The sequence below is a fragment of the Oncorhynchus masou genome, chromosome 15, assembly GCF_036934945.1.
Source record: "Oncorhynchus masou masou isolate Uvic2021 chromosome 15, UVic_Omas_1.1, whole genome shotgun sequence".
NCBI lineage: Eukaryota > Metazoa > Chordata > Actinopteri > Salmoniformes > Salmonidae > Oncorhynchus > Oncorhynchus masou.
Window position 1 is genome coordinate 65667026 of NC_088226.1, and position 17792 is coordinate 65684817.

The window sequence follows — 17792 nt, forward strand, 5'->3', positions numbered from 1 at the left end:
ATCTTGGACACAGTCCTATTATGCCTCAGTGAGTGGGAGTCATGTCCTGGAGGGATCAGCCAATCATGAAGAAAATGGACTACTTCAAAATGGAGATAGTATGGACAGCTCCATTGAGGCTGTCACAGACGCTATAATGGCACAGATAAAGATTTTTATTTAACTTGGTAAGTCCATTAAGAACAAAATCTTATTTACAATGAAGGCCTACGCCCTAACCCGGGCGGTGCTGGGCCAATTGTGCGCCACCCTATTGGACTCCCAATCACAGCCGGTTGTGATACAGCCTGGAATCAAACCAGGTTCTGTAGTGATGCCAGAGAGGCAGTGCCTTAGACCGCTGCGCCACTCGGGAGCCCAGTTAGTTAAAGGACTCATCTCCTATCTCTATGGTTACATCCACCTTGGGGGGAAAAAAACACTGACAAAATAGCTGATGAAACCAACACAGTAAAAGTATAAACATTTTAATCAGCGTCACTTCTCAGTAGTTGATGGTTGAAAATATGATCAACAGGACCTTTGTGTCAGCAGGTTATGCATGATCTTTTTTTCCCCCAACTGATTTCAATAGACCAATAACAGATATGTTCAAACCTCTCTGCCATTATGAACTTGTGTTAAGCTTACAAATCCCTGCCATTTCAACTGGGCTGTGGTTATTCTCCCCCTTCCCCTCTAACTTGGTAACTTGTCCCATTCCCCACCAGGCGTTTAATACCGCGTCACGTGCTAGTCGAAACTAAGAAACTCAAATGTCAGACTTGCTAACTGGTTGAACACGGCACATGTGTAACTACAATCAGTTAGCAAGTCAGGAATTTCAGAGTTTCCTAGTTCCCACAAGCACGTGAACGCGGCATAAGACCAAGCCCAGACAGTCTGGAAGAAATTTCTTGAAAAATTATGGTTAGCAAAAAGCATTTTATTATTTTTGGAGGACAATTGTAACCGAAAACAATTAAAGTAAGTAATTTATTGTTACCCGGAAATTATTTGATACAGTGGGAAGAAGCTATGGAGATCAAAGATCAAAACCGCTACCCTGGGCCTTTAAAGGGGGGTTTATGGGGGAATCCTCTTCACCATTATCCTTACTATCGGAGTCCTAGGTAGGCCATTCTGTCTCTCTCAGCCAATCCCAGCCCGTCTTTCTGGGGATATCACACGGACTTCCTCCTCTTGCCAAACATATTGTTGATAAGCTTGGCCATAGACTTGGAGCTGCTGTAGCAGCGTCGGTCGGCGCGGTACTTGAGGTGCTCCATCACTTGTCTGATGAGCTGGGTGAAGAGGTTAGCGATCTCCTGGTAGCTCTCGGCCGCCGACACCTCCTGGAAGAGGCAGCGGTTCTCCTGCGCCAGCGAGCGGCCCTCCTCCTCACAAACCTGCCGGGCGTGGCACAGGTCCTGCTTGTTGCCCACAAGACAGACTGGCACCTCCACCTCCCTGGCAGAGTAAAGCAGAGACTGAGAGTCAGTGTATTTTCATTTGGAGAATCGAGGTGTGCTTCTAGTTTGACTAGGTATCAGAGCAGGTATCAGAAGATAGGGCATTAGCATCTCATATGAGGGAAAAGTTCGAGCGTATGACAACGACTAACTGACTTCATGCCACACATGGTTTCTTAATGTTTTTAGGCTAGTTTAATTAGTAGGCGGGACTAAAACAAGCAAGCCTTTTACTGTAGGTCTGGAAATCCTGCCATTACAAACCACTGAGCTCCTGAGATATGCTGCTCTATCCAAATTAAGCCCATTCCCACTGCCTTACTGAGATGTTTTTGTCTAAGACAGTTTGATGTATATGGGTGGCCCAGATTCATGCCCTTGCTCGGTCTGTTTGGCTTATAGAGAAGATGCATGCCTTGCCCCTCTGGGCATGGGTTACGCACCCTGAAACGTATAACTCTGCCATTCACCCAGTCTGTCTCCCCATCTCAATGCGCTGTCCAACAAAGAACAAAAAAATAGGAAAAGAGTGTGATTTCCACTCTTTTTTTAAGAGAAACAGAGGTACTACATGGACTTACAAATGGTTTTGCCTCTCACCAAGCCTCCCAAAAATGTATTTCCCTGTTCAGAGGAGCTCTACTCCTACTGCTCTCTCTTCGTCCGCCCACGTGTTCTCGCACACCCCGAGAGCTTCTGGTCAGCGGGGTGGTAGCACCGGGATCCTCATCTCTCCCAAGTGGTCATTCTCTCTTTCTCCCCTTACCCATCTGTCTATCGCCTCCTTTGAATTCCATGCTGTCACAGTTACCAGCCCTTTCAAGCTTAACATCCTTATCATTTATCGCCCTCCAGGTTCCCTCGGAGAGTTCATCAATGAGCTTGATGCCTTGATAAGCTCCTTTCCTGAGGACGGCTCACCTCTCACAGTCCTGGGCGACTTTAACCTCCCCACGTCTACCTTTGACTCATTCCTCTCTGCCTCCTTCTTTCCACTCCTCTCCTCTTTTGACCTCACCCTCTCACCTTCCCCCTACTCACAAGGCAGGCAATACGCTCGACCTCATCTTTACTAGATGCTGTTCTTCCACTAACCTCATTGCAACTCCCCTCCAAGTCTCCGACCACTACCTTGTATCCTTTTCCCTCTCGCTCTCATCCAACACTTCCCACACTGCCCCTACTTGGATGGTATCGCGCCGTCCCAACCTTCGCTCTCTCTCCCCCGCTACTCTCTCCTCTTCCATCCTATCATCTCTTCCCTCTGCTCATACCTTCTCCAACCTATCTCCTGATTCTGCCTCCTCAACCCTCCTCTCTTCCCTTTCTGCATCCTTTGACTCTCTATGTCCCCTATCCTCCAGGCCGGCTCGGTCCTCCCCTCCCGCTCCGTGGCTCGACGACTCATTGCGAGTTCACAGAACAGTGCTCCGGGCAGCCGAGCGGAAATGGAGGAAAACTCGCCTCCCTGCGGACCTGGCATCCTTTCACTCCCTCCTCTCTACATTTTCCTCCTCTGTCTCTGCTGCTAAAGCCACTTTCTACCACTCTAAATTCCAAGCATCTGCCTCTAACCCTAGGAAGCTGTTTGCCACCTTCTCCTCCCTCCTGATCCTCCTCCCCCTCCCCCCCCTCCTCCCTCTCTGCAGATGACTTCGTCAACCATTTTGAAAAGAAGGTCGACGACATCCGATCCTCGTTTGCTAAGTCAAACGACACCGCTGGTTCTGCTCACACTGCCCTACCCTGTGCTCTGACCTCTTTCTCCCCTCTCTCTCCAGATGAAATCTCGCTTCTTGTGACGGCCGGCCGCCCAACAACCTGCCCGCTTGACCCTATCCCCTCCTCTCTTCTCCAGACCATTTCCGGAGACCTTCTCCCTTACCTCACCTCGCTCATCAACTCATCCCTGACCGCTGGCTACGTCCCTTCCGTCTTCAAGAGAGTGAGAGTTGCACCCCTTCTGAAAAAACCTACACTCGACCCCTCCGATGTCAACAACTACAGACCAGTATCCCTTCTTTCTTTTCTCTCCAAAACTCTTGAACGTGCCGTCCTTGGCCAGCTCTCCCGCTATCTCTCTCAGAATGACCTTCTTGATCCAAATCAGTCAGGTTTCAAGACTAGTCATTCAACTGAGACTGCTCTTCTCTGTATCACGGAGGCGCTCCGCACTGCTAAAGCTAACTCTCTCTCCTCTGCTCTCATCCTTCTAGACCTATCGGCTGCCTTCGATACTGTGAACCATCAGATCCTCCTCTCCACCCTCTCCGAGTTGGGCATCTCCGGCGCGGCCCACGCTTGATTGCGTCCTACCTGACAGGTCGCTCCTACCAGGTGGCGTGGCGAGAATCTGTCTCCTCGCCACGCGCTCTCACCACTGGGGTCCCCCAGGGCTCTGTTCTAGGCCCTCTCCTATTCTCGCTATACACCAAGTCACTTGGCTCTGTCATAACCTCACATGGTCTCTCCTATCATTGCTATGCAGACGACACACAATTAATCTTCTCCTTTCCCCCTTCTGATGACCAGGTGGCGAATCGCATCTCTGCATGTCTGGCAGACATATCAGTGTGGATGACGGATCACCACCTCAAGCTGAACCTCGACAAGACGGAGCTGCTCCTCCTCCCGGGGAAGGACTGCCCGTTCCATGATCTCGCCATCACGGTTGACAACTCCATTGTGTCCTCCTCCCAGAGCGCTAAGAACCTTGGCGTGATCCTGGACAACACCCTGTCGTTCTCAACTAACATCAAGGCGGTGGCCCGTTCCTGTAGGTTCATGCTCTACAACATCCGCAGAGTACGACCCTGCCTCACACAGGAAGCGGCACAGGTCCTAATCCAGGCACTTGTCATCTCCCGTCTGGATTACTGCAACTCGGTGTTGGCTGGGCTCCCTGCCTGTGCCATTAAACCCCTACAACTCATCCAGAATGCCGCAGCCCGTCTGGTGTTCAACCTTCCCAAGTTCTCTCACGTCACCCCGCTCCTCCGCTCTCTCCACTGGCTTCCAGTTGAAGCTCGCATCCGCTACAAGACCATGGTGCTTGCATACGGAGCTGTGAGGGGAACGGCACCCCAGTACCTCCAGGCTCTGATCAGGCCCTACACCCAAACAAGGGCACTGCGTTCATCCACCTCTGGCCTGCTCGCCTCCCTACCACTGAGGAAGTACAGTTCCCGCTCAGCCCAGTCAAAACTGTTCGCTGCTCTGGCCCCCAATGGTGGAACAAACTCCCTCACGACGCCAGGACAGCGGAGTCAATCACCACCTTCCGGAGACACCTGAAACCCCACCTCTTCAAGGAATACCTAGGATAGGATAAAGTAATCCTTCTCACCCCCCCCCTTAAATGATTTAGATGCACTATTGTAAAGTGGCTGTTCCACTGGATGTCAGAAGGTGAATTCACCAATTTGTAAGTCGCTCTGGATAAGAGCGTCTGCTAAATGACTTAAATGTAAATGTAATGTCTCACCCTTTGCAGTTCTCAATCCGTGTCTCTCTGATCTGCTGCAGAATGTTTTCGGCATTGATGAAGGATGTTCGGTCGCTGATGTTGTACACCACCACAAAACCATCAGCCCAGTCCACCGGCTCCTCCACTATACACCTAGCCTCAGTTCCCTGTCAAACAACACTGCCACAGTTAGGTAGCTCAACACTGAGACGTGTTCATTAGACACAAAACAGAAGAGAAGGGACTGAAACAAGGTAGGGACTATCTGATCTAATAAGAAACATTTTCGTTTATGAACATGATTATGATGTGTTCTTCTTAAATTCTCAAAAATTATACTGACATTTTCTCTCAAGATTCATTCTGTGCATCATACAATCTCCACATTAATCATTTTTAGGTTAAATAAGATTAAATCAGTCCTGTATCAAAACAGTGACCGTGGTGTATATGGCAAAAGACAAGTAGTTCTTTCACACGCCGTACCCCTTGGCTACAGGTGCTGCAGAGCAGTGGACATCCAGGCTCACACCAACCTCTCTCTGTTTCTCTCTTTAATGACATGGCTTTTCTTTATGAAGGTGGAGGTCTAAAAGATCGAGCCATGGGAGAATGCATCTAAAGCCACTCCAGCATTCCTCTTAGGTCTTGGCTTACAGTGAGCTTTAGCAGAAAAGTACAATAGATTGGCCTTTCCCCCTCTGGGCCTCAGCCTCAGGGTGTTCCAATAAAGCAGAACTTTGTAGTAAAAACCCTCTGAGGTCTCTGGCCTGGTTGGCTACGCACAGAACAGCTTGTATGGCTCTCTTTCTTCAAAGACAGACTCATTGGCACTCACTGCCTTGGGATACACTCGTAAATCCCATCGGATTTAAAACTCTAAGGTATGGATCGTCCATGTGCCTGCGGAAAGTAAACATTAGACTGCTACTGGGGTTTGTGCAAAGGGAAAACCAGGTCACGGGAGTGCAGTACAATGCTACCCCAATGTTGTGACAGGTGTTGTTTAGGAAGATTCGGCCTATGTTGTATTCTGTTGTACTTCAGAGCAAGGGTCAAACATATCCAGGTTCAGCTGTCTACCATTGATTCACAATGTTTCAACAATGTTACAATAACGTTACCTAATTGCTATGACAGGTTGTTTTTTTTTGTTTGTTAAAATACTGCTGTTTGGAGTTTTTCTGTTGTACCTGAGAGCAAGGGTCAAACACCTCCAGGTTCAGCTGTCTACCGTCAATGGATAGTCTTTTACGATACAGGGAATCTAGAACAGAGAAGGTATCCATTAGAAACGTGTGAGTAAATGAGCCCTATTTATCCGTACAGGGTACATACATGTGTTTGCATGAGTTACATTGATGTGCAGTGATTGCTTTAAGAACAAGAAGCACAGGTGTAATTTATGCACCATAATTAGGCAGATGGATAATAATATTTGATCAATATTTATTGGTGTTGAGATACCACTGCACATACACTACCGTTCAAAAGTTTGGGGTCACTTGTTTTTGAAAGAAAAGCATATTTTTGGTCCATTAAAATAACATCAAATTGATCAGAAATACAGTGTAGACATTGTTAATGCTGTAAATCTGCCATTTCCAGCTACAATGGTCATATTTCAGGGAATATCTACATAGGTGTACAGAGGCCCATTATCAGCAACCATCACTCCTGTGTTCCAATGGCACGTTCTGTTATCTAATTGATCATTACAAAACCCTTTTGCAATTATGTTAGCACAGCTGAAAACCTTTTTTCTGATTAAAGAATAAATAAAACGGGCCTTCTTTAGACTAGTTGAGTATCTGGAGCATCAGCATTTGTGGGTTCGATTACAGGCTCAAAATGGCCAGAAACAAAGACTTTCATCTGAAAGTCGTCAGTCTGTTCTTGTTCTGAGAAATGAAGGCTATTCCATGCGAGAAATTGCCAATACACTGAAGATCTCGTACAACGCTGTGTACTACCCCCTTCACAGAACAGCACAAACTAAATCTAACCAGAATATAAAGAGGAGTGGGAGGCCCCGGTGCACAACTGAGCGAGAGGACAAGTACAATAAAGTGTCTAGTTTGAGAAACACATGCCTTGCAAGTCCTTAACTGACAGCTTCATTAAATCAAATCAAATTTATTTATATAGCCCTTCATACATCAGCTGATATCTCAAAGTGCTGTACAGCAACCCAGCCTAAAACCCCAAACAGCAAGCAATGCAGGTGTAGAAGCATTAAATAGTACCCGCAAAACACCAGTCTCAACATCAATAGTGAAGAGGCAACTCTGGGATGCTGGCCTTCTAGGCAGAGTTGCAAAGAAAAAGCCATATCTCAGACTGGCCAATAAAAATAAAAGATTAAAATGGGCAAAAGAACACAGACACTGGACAGAGGAATATTGGAGAAAAGTGTTATGGACAGACAAATCTAAGTTTGAGGTGTTCAGATCACAAAGAAGAACATTCATGAGAAGCATAAAAAATGAAAAGATGCTGGAGGAGTGCTTGACACCATCTGTTCAAGCATGGTGGAGGCAATGTGTTGGTCTGAGGGTGTTTTTGTGGTGGTAAAGTGGGAGATTTGTACAGGGTAAAATGCATCTTGAAGAAGGAAGACCATCACTCCATTTTGTAATGCCGTGACATACCTTGTGGACGGCGCTTAATTGGAGCCAATTTCCTCCTACATCAAGACAATGACCCAAAGTGCAGCTCCAAACTATGCAATAATTATTTAGGGAAGAAGCAGTCAGCTGGTATTCATTCTGTCTATGATGGAGTGGCCAACATAGTCACCGGATCTTAACCGTATTGAGCTGTTGTGGAAGCAGCTTGACCGTATGGTATGTAAAAAGTGCCCATCAACCCAATCCAACTTGTGGGAGGTGCTTCAGGAAGCATGGGGTGAAGTCTACCTCAACAACAGCAATTTGTAAGTCGCTCTGGATAAGAGCGTCTGCTAAATGACTTAAATGTAAATGTAAACAAATTGACAACTAGAATGCCAAAGGTCTGCAAGGCTGTAATTGCTGCAAATGGAGGATTCTTTGACGAAGCAAAGTTTGAAGGACACAATTATTATTTCAATTAAAAATCATTATTTATAACCTTGTCAACATCTTGACTATATTTCATATTCATTTTGCAACTCATTTCATGTATATTTTAATGGAAAACAAGGACATTTCTAAGTGACCCCAAACTTTTTAACGGTAGTGTATCTGTGATACTTTGCTCCACTGATGCAGTATGTGAACAACACTATGGCCATGATATCATGGGACTGGGGGCCTGTGGGGCCATGTGTTTGCAGTATGTGAACAACACTATGGCCATGATATCATGGGCCTGTGGGCCTGTGGGGCCATGTGTTTGCAGTATGTGAACAACACTATGGCCATGATATCATCCGATCCTCGTTTGCTAAGTCAAACGACACCGCTGGTTCTGCTCACACTGCCCTACCCTGTGCTCTGACCTCTTTCTCCCCTCTCTCTCCAGATGAAATCTCGCTTCTTGTGACGGCCGGCCGCCCAACAACCTGCCCGCTTGACCCTATCCCCTCCTCTCTTCTCCAGACCATTTCCGGAGACCTTCTCCCTTACCTCACCTCGCTCATCAACACATCCCTGACCGCTGGCTACGTCCCTTCCGTCTTCAAGAGAGCGAGAGTTGCACCCCTTCTGAAAAAACCTACACTCGATCCCTCCGATGTCAACAACTACAGACCAGTATCCCTTCTTTCTTTTCTCTCCAAAACTCTTGAACGTGCCGTCCTTGGCCAGCTCTCCCGCTATCTCTCTCAGAATGACCTTCTTGATCCAAATCAGTCAGGTTTCAAGACTAGTCATTCAACTGAGACTGCTCTTCTCTGTATCACGGAGGCGCTCCGCACTGCTAAAGCTAACTCTCTCTCCTCTGCTCTCATCCTTCTAGACCTATCGGCTGCCTTCGATACTGTGAACCATCAGATCCTCCTCTCCACCCTCTCCGAGTTGGGCATCTCCGGCGCGGCCCACGCTTGGATTGCGTCCTACCTGACAGGTCGCTCCTACCAGGTGGCGTGGCGAGAATCTGTCTCCTCGCCACGCGCTCTCACCACTGGTGTCCCCCAGGGCTCTGTTCTAGGCCCTCTCCTATTCTCGCTATACACCAAGTCACTTGGCTCTGTCATAACCTCACATGGTCTCTCCTATCATTGCTATGCAGACGACACACAATTAATCTTCTCCTTTCCCCCTTCTGATGACCAGGTGGCGAATCGCATCTCTGCATGTATGGCAGACATATCAGTGTGGATGACGGATCACCACCTCAAGCTGAACCTCGGCAAGATGGAGCTGCTCTTCCTCCCGGGAAGGACTGCCCGTTCCATGATCTCGCCATCACGGTTGACAACTCCATTGTGTCCTCCTCCCAGAGCGCTAAGAACCTTGGCGTGATCCTGGACAACACCCTGTCGTTCTCAACCAACATCATGGCGGTGGCCCGTTCCTGTAGGTTCATGCTCTACAACATCCGCAGAGTACGACCCTGCCTCACACAGGAAGCGGCGCAGGTCCTAATCCAGGCACTTGTCATCTCCCGTCTGGATTACTGCAACTCGCTGTTGGCTGGGCTCCCTGCCTGTGCCATTAAACCCCTACAACTCATCCAGAACGCCGCAGCCCGTCTGGTGTTCAACCTTCCCAAGTTCTCTCACGTCACCCCGCTCCTCCGCTCTCTCCACTGGCTTCCAGTTGAAGCTCGCATCCGCTACAAGACCATGGTGCTTGCCTACGGAGCTGTGAGGGGAACGGCACCGCAGTACCTCCAGGCTCTGATCAGGCCCTACACCCAAGCAAGGGCACTGCGTTCATCCACCTCTGGCCTGCTCGCCTCCCTACCACTGAGGAAGTACAGTTCCCGCTCAGCCCAGTCAAAACTGTTCGCTGCTCTGGCCCCCAATGGTGGAACAAACTCCCTCACGACGCCAGGACAGCGGAGTCAATCACCACCTTCCGGAGACACCTGAAACCCCACCTCTTCAAGGAATACCTAGGATAGGATAAGTAATCCTTCTCACCCCCCCCCTTAATGATTTAGATGCACTATTGTAAAGTGGCTGTTCCACTGGATGTCAGAAGGTGAATTCACCAATTTGTAAGTCGCTCTGGATAAGAGCGTCTGCTAAATGACTTAAATGTAAATGTAAATATCATGGGCCTGTGGGCCTGTGGGGCCATGTGTTTGCAGTATGTGAACAACACTATGGCCATGATATCATGGGACTGGGGGCCTGTGGGGCCGTGTGTTTGCAGTATGTGTACAACACTATGGCCATGATATCATGGGACTGGGGGCCTGTGGGGCCGTGTGTTTTGCAGTATGTGAACAACACTATGGCCATGATATCATGGGACTGGGGGCCTGTGGGGCCGTGTGTTTGCAGTATGTGTACAACACTATGGCCATGATATCATGGGACTGGGGGCCTGTGGGGCCGTGTGTTTGCAGTATGTGAACAACACTATGGCCATGATATCATGGGACTGGGGGCCTGTGGGGCCGTGTGTTTGCAGTATGTGAACAACACTATGGCCATGATATCATGGGACTGGGGGCCTGTGGGGCCGTGTGTTTGCAGTATGTGAACAACACTATGGCCATGATATCATGGGACTGGGGGCCTGTGGGGCCGTGTGTTTGCAGTATGTGAACAACACTATGGCCATGATATTGTGGGACTGGGGGCCTGTGGGGCCGTGTGTTTGCAGTATGTGTACAACACTATGGCCATGATATCATGGGCCTGGGGGCCTGTGTGGAGCACCTACTAGTGTTGGAGGCGTACTCCCCGATGAAGCGCTTGGTCAGAAACCGCACCAGGACAGCTGGAGGAAATCAATCAATTAAAAAGAAAACAAGGTTACAGTTTGTCCAGTGGAGGAAAATGCATTTTCATATGATCCCTCAGACTGAGGATGTGTCCCAAATGGCTCCCTATTTACAGTATGTTCACTACTATTGACCTGATCCCTATGGGCCCTACCTGATCCCTATGGGCCCTGGTCAATAAGTAGTGCACTTTATAAGGTGGGTGTCATTTGGGACGCAGGCTTGGTGAGGGTGCAGGCTTGATGAGGGTTCCAAATGCCTGAGGAATCAGGGGTTTCATCTAACCCCACACATGAAAGGTTTGGCCTCGATGGGTTTACCTCGAGGGATGTGTGCATATTTGGCAAGCAAAATTGGCTATTTCTGCTCGTTCTCCCTTTCCAAATTCTGAACACACTACCCTCTCTGTGAGAGATGAGGTCACAGCCGTCAGACTCAATTGAAGCCCCAGGTTGAGTTTTACTGAGTTCTGGTTGAAGCGCTCCAGTCCACTTGCACCCACACATGCTCATACACACATACAGTAATGCACACGCATACACACACAGACACACACACGCAAGCACACACAGACACACACACGCAAGCACACACAGATACACACACGCAAGCACACACAGACACACACACGCAAGCACACACAGACACACACGCATACACACACAGACACACACACAGACACACACACGCAAGCACACACAGACACACACACGCATACACACACACGCAAGCACACACAGACACACAAACACACAAGCACACACACATACTGGCAGAAACACAGAAACAGACCGATACATACCTACAATGTAAAATATTTATTGTTAAATATACAGTAACTCAATGGCAGCACTCTCCCTCACACACTCACTGTCTCTCTCACTCCCTCTCTCTCACACTCACTGTCACACAGATTCCTGCAGTCTCTGGGCTTCTAGCCTCACAACACAGTCGGTGCATCTCCACAGAAACCACTCTGCAGTGCAGTGTGCCAGGGGCAATGGTACACCCTGCTGTTTTATTAAACACATATACCAGGGTCGTATTCACTAGGCACCAAACGGAAAATGGTCTGCAACAGGGAGGGGCTAACCGGCACTTGTCCAATAAGAAACACTTGTTTTCATTGAAAAACATTTTCCATTGCAAAATGTTTTGCTACGGTGTGCACTAATGGGCTCTGGGCTCCCGAAGGCTGCAGTGACTCACTGAATACTGATATTTACCAGACAGGGCGCCATGCAGCCACAAGACTCTTAATGAGTCCCCCTGCCTCCCTCAAGTCCAGACAATGAAAAAACGACTGCACAGTCACTGTCCCTACCAAGTTAATTTCAATTGATTTATTGTGGAAAATATATGGGGTTTCTTTCACTCATGAGTCCCTCAGAGAAGCTGATGCAAATAATAAAGATTGTGATCATTTTCATTAGTATTCACTGAAATATTTTATTTCCCTATTACATTCATATCAGTGGATATATTTATTACATTCATATCTGGAGATGTATTTATTACATTCATATCTGTGGATATATTTATTACATTCATATCTGGGGATATATTTATTCAATTAATATCTGGGGATATATTTATTACTTTCATATCTGGGGATATATTTATTCAATTAATATCTGGGGATATATTTATTACATTAATATCTGGGGATATATTTATTACATTCATATCTGGGGATATATTTATTACATTCATATCTGGGGATATATTTATTACCTTCATTCTGCATATCCAGTACTATATGTGACTAAATACTCATATTGAAGAGTTACACTGATCGACCCCTCATAACGGATTTGTTTTCTCAGACCACACTCCCCTCCATATCTGAATGGGACTCCCATATATTATCACATTGTGGGACAAATTATGACAAACGGTGAGATTAAACAATTATTTACATGCGCCCACATACACTCTTAGAAATAAAGGATACAATTTGTTCTTAAAGAGCTACAAACACTTGGGGTGGTACCCTGTAAGGTCATCTTTTGTGCCTTCCGTTATAGGAACATGATTGTACCCTTGTTCATGCCTCAGATAGTACCTTTCTTACATGTAGTCCACAGGTATGCATTTAGAAAATGTACATTTAGCCTTTTTAGGGTAGAACCACAATAAAAGCAATTTTCTTTGTAAGTGACAAAAATGTTTACCTCTACCATAGACTACTTAAACTGGCACAACACTTTCACTCACGGGTGGCCAAAAACAACTAACGGAAAGCCATGCCTCCAAAATAATTTCCCAGTGTGCCTTGCCTTTTCGAGTGAATTGTAGAGTTACCACCCATTACTGTATTTGATAATTTGATAACCCATTATTTTTATTTCTACTTTGCACATTCTTCCATTGCAAATCTACCATTCCAGTGTTTTACTTGCTATATTGTATTTACTTTGCCACCATGGCCTTTTTTTGCCTTTACCTCCCTTATCTCACCTCATTTGCTCACATCGTGTATAGACTTGTTTATACTGTATTATTGACTGTATGTTTGTTTTGCTCCATGTGTAACTCTGTGTCGTTGTATGTGTCGAACTGCTTTGCTTTATCTTGGCCAGGTCGCAGTTGTAAATGAGAACTTGTTCTCAACTTGCCTACCTGGTTAAATAAAGGTGAAATAAAATAAAATAATGACAAGAAACATTTTTAGCCCTGTGGCCTTCACCGAGCGAGGACCTAGGTGAATTTTGTCATTCAAATGTAAGTAATTATAACAATAAAATACATCTCATAAGGCATTATTTTGAGGGTCTGTGCTTACCCTAATACAGTAGGCTGAAACTCATGGTTTACATGCCACATCAGATTGCAGTAATTTTTCACATTACCTGCTTATTCCATCCCAGTTCCAACCATGGAAAAGTTTCCAGAATTTTGCAAACCTACCTGCAATTCACACGATGCTAGCTTGCAAAGGGATAAGTAATTCCTTTTGGAATCCAGCCAGAGTTGGACTATCCAACAGGTGGAATTATTATGTAACAGCAACCCTCATTCACTGACATCCAGGTTCAGAGACAATGTGACGAGACTAACTAAGTCAATTAAACTGGAACAACCATTTCAATAACGGGTGCAAAAAACAACAACTGTATTGATTAGTTTAGAAAAATTAATGTTATTTATGTTTATGTAGCATAACATGAATGAATCAATGCAAAATCACAGATAGTTAAACAAAAATATGATAATGATTATGGTACAAATTTGCCTTTTTGGATATCACCACAGTAACCACGTTTCCATCCACAGGTTTTATGCGTGTAAAGTCATATTGTATAAAATAAATAAGAGCTGTGATGTAAACAGGAAGTTTCGGTGTATCTTCATAAATGTCGACCGATAATTTGTTCATTCGACATGGTGGGATCTTTTGTGTCAGTAAAATAAATTCTGAGGGAAAAGGCGGTGAAAAGAGCTTCATGTGCAAATATTGATATAATCAAAAATATATATATATTTGTCACATGCAGCGAATACAACAGGTGTAGACCTTACCGTGAAATGCTTACTTAAAGCCCTTAACCAACAATTATTGGTCGACAGTGTGTTATGAAATCTGTGAAAGTATTGTAATGTTTTAAAATGATATAAACTGCCTTAATTTTGCTGGACCTCAGAAAGCAGCAGCTAATGGGGATTCATAACAAATAGAAATACAAATGCAGTTCAAGAAATAGTTATAACCATAATATCGAAGTCAATTTGGAGCCACGTGATGAAATGCTGTGTAGTCCTCCAAATTCTGTATGATGAAACCATTATTTGCATGCTCCCACATACATACAGGTGTGTACTTGTATGACTTTGATCTTGAACTTGCTTCTCTTTAGAAGATCGATTAGATTACAGACCCCCCCCCCCTGCATATTGACCACCATATATTCCCCTCCCTCCAGGCACAGGGGCTTTATCTGACCTAGAGATTTCTCTGCTCCCCGGTGGATCTCTCACCTGATTTCCCAGCGCCCTCACTGCCCAGCAGGGCCAGTTTGATGTCGTTCATGTCGCTCTTGATCTCTCTCCTCTGATCTCACTCTGGTCCAGTCCTGTGCTGTGCTATGGTGTTAGATGGTTAGCTTTAGCACACTAACATGCCTTTTGGTCTTGAAAGCAACAGAGTGTGGACTGCCCCTTCAAAGAGTGGTTTCACAAATGAAGGTTTCACAAATGCTTCCCTCTCACGAGACGCACATCCCTCTTTTTCTCTCACTCTCCACTATATCTCTTTCCCACTCTTAATTCCTATCTCTCTCCTTTTGTCTGCCTTTTTATATCTTTTACTCTCTGTCCTCTGTCTGTCTGTCTGTTTCTTTCTCTCCTCTCCGTCTTTTCTCCCACGAAGGTGGAGGTTACTTCAAGGTCACTGAAGTAAATATTTTCTATCCGCTCTTTATGCTTTCATCTCCGTCTGTACAGTATTCTATGCCTCTTTTCACCATGTGATGTTTGCCTTTTCCCATTGGATGAATGTTCTATACACGGTTTCATTGTTTTGAAGTTCAGCTCCCTCCCCCTTATTCACCTATAGCATTACTGTTCCTATACTGTAATGTATTTAGTTGTACTTCATTGGGCATACAAATAAATACATTCATTTACATACAATCCACAGTGCACACATTGAAGAAGTTCCGGTGGTGAGTTGCTAGTGGCCATGCTAGTGGGAATGTCTTGGATTAATACTGTATGACATCAAAACTCTGTATCAAAACATCGATCATACTCTGACATCGAACTGAGCTGTTTTGGATGAGATGTCAAACAATCCGTCTCCCCTCAGCTTCCCACCACATAGAATGTGGCACGTGTAGCCATTCCATCATCCTTAAACCTCAATTCCATAGACAGTAGACTAACACCAGCCAAGAAATGCAATATTATAGAAATTTCAGACATGTTTTCCCCGACCTTCTTTTGCTTGTGCAGGGCCTTCGTGCCCCATTCCAATCCGATTTAATTGGATCTAATTGTATCTGTTGACTATAAAGCCACTGACCCTGTGGCTGTGTTCACCTAGGATAACACTGTTTGGGAAAACTGAAACAGCACCGTTTAACTGGTTTAAAGTTAGGTTAAATGCGAGCAATTCTAGAATCTAAAATAATAACATAGCCACGACATGTTGATACTCAGCAGCTATATTGTGTGGTACTCCATTCAGACACAAAGGGCTTTTGAAATGTTTACTAAAATATGGATTTGCTCTTCAAATTCAATCTCACTTCAAATTGTATCCAGAGGGGCTGACCTCACATGAGGAGACATAAGTGCTACCACATTGCAATGAGTTAGGGATGAAAAGAGGACGGAACTTGTTTCCTTTAATATCTGCTTCATTATCTTTAAAGGTGCAATCTGGAATTCAAACGACAACAAAGGAGTCACTGCATTAATTTATTTTGGGCAAAAAGCTGAGGGATGGAGCGAGATAAATGTAACCACACAATAATTCATAGATTGATTTATGGGATGCAAAGGCTGATCATCCATGAGATCAAAATGATTGTTTTAAGCTATACAATATCTGTTTACCATGGAGTAAAATAAGCTTATAGTTTGGTTTCTGTTGGGGTAAGACAGGATAACCATGAGGCATATACAGTTGAAGTCGGAAGTTTACATACACCTTAGCCAAATACATTTAAACTCAGCTATTCACAATTCCTGACATTTAATCCTAGTAAAAATTAAGATCACCACTTTATTTTAAGAATGTGAAATCTCAGAAAAATAGAGAGAATTATTTACTACAGCTTGTATTTCTTTCATCACATTCCCTGTGGGTCAGAAGTTTACATACACTCAATTAGTATTTAGTATTTAAATTGTTTAACTTGGGTCAAACATTTCAGGTGGCCTTCCACAAGCTTCTCACAATAAGATGGGTGAATTTTGGCCCATTCCTCCTGACAGAGCTGGTGTAACTGAGTCAGGTCTGTAGACCTCCTTGCTCACACACACTTTTTCAGTTCTGCCCTCACATTTTCTATCGGATTGAGGTCAGGGCTTTGTGACGGCCACTACAATACCTTGACTTTGTTGTCCTTAAGCTATTTTGCCACAACTTTGGAAGTATACTTGGGGTCATTGTCCATTTAGGAGAACCATTTGCAACCAAGCTTTAACTTTAACTGATGACTTGAGATGTCGCTTCAATATATCCACATAATGTTCCTCCCCATGATGCCATCTATTTCTTAAAGTGCACCAGTCCCTCCTGCAGCAAAGCACCCCCACAACATGATGCTGCCATCCCCGTGGTTCGCAGTTGGGATAGTGTTCTTCGGCTTGCAAGCCTCCCCCTTCTTCCTCCAAACATAACGATGGTCATTATGGCCAAACAGTTCTAATTGTTTAATCAGACCAGAGGATATTTCTCTAAAAAGTACAATCTTTGTCTCCATCTGGCCCTTCTTCGAACACTTTGTTAACTAACTTCAAGACGATCTTCCATGCCATACAACTCTCCTTCCGTGTCCTCCAACTGCTCTTAAATGCAAGTAAAACTAAATGCATGCTCTTCAACCAATCTCTGCCCACACCTGCCGCCCGTCCAGCATCACTACTCTGGACGGTTCTGACTTACAATAGACGGACAACTACAAATACCAAGGTGTCTGGTTAGATTGTAAAGGCTCCTTCCAGACTCACATTAAGCATCTCCAATCCAAAATTAAATCTAGAATCGGCTTCCAATTTTGCAACAAAGCATCCTTCACTCATGCTGCCAAACATACCCTTGTAAGACTATCCAACCGATCCTTAACTTCAGCGATGTTATTTACAAAATAGCCTCCAGCGCTCTACTCAGCAAATTGGATGCAGTCTATCACAGTGCCATCCGTTTTGTCACCAAAGCCCCATATACTACCCACTACTGCGACCTGTATGCTCTCGTTGACTGGCCCTCGCTTCATATTCCTCGCCAAACCCACTGGCTCCAGGTCATCTATAAGTCTTTGCTAGGT

General features: G+C 45.3%; 1 protein-coding gene across 2 annotated transcripts; it reads right to left on the reverse strand.

Annotated features, from left to right (window-relative positions):
* Window positions 1-915: 915 nt before the first annotated feature.
* On the reverse strand, window positions 916-15035 carry LOC135555164 (ras-related and estrogen-regulated growth inhibitor-like protein). 2 transcript variants are annotated; one of them, XM_064987511.1, is made up of 5 exons: window positions 14776-15035; window positions 10737-10793; window positions 6111-6184; window positions 4936-5084; window positions 916-1449 (listed from the first exon to the last, which is right to left on the reverse strand). In XM_064987511.1, exons 1-5 carry the CDS (start codon window positions 14825-14827, stop codon window positions 1164-1166), a joined length of 618 nt encoding a protein of 205 aa, XP_064843583.1. In that variant the 5' UTR covers window positions 14828-15035; the 3' UTR covers window positions 916-1163. The 2 variants fall into 2 exon arrangements, with proteins under 2 accessions (XP_064843583.1, XP_064843584.1); XM_064987512.1 differs by lacking the exon at window positions 10737-10793.
* Between the last annotated feature and the right edge of the window lie 2757 nt (window positions 15036-17792).

Coding starts and splice junctions, on each gene's coding strand:
- LOC135555164 (XM_064987511.1), bottom strand. CDS start 14,827: ATGAACGACATCAAACTGGCCCTGCTGGGCAGTGAGGGCGCTGGGAAA. Junction 10,794..14,775: donor TGAGGGCGCTGGGAAATCAG/GTGAGAGATCCA, acceptor GATTTCCTCCAG/CTGTCCTGGTGCGGTTTCTG. Junction 6,185..10,736: donor GGAGTACGCCTCCAACACTA/GTAGGTGCTCCA, acceptor TCTCTGTTCTAG/ATTCCCTGTATCGTAAAAGA.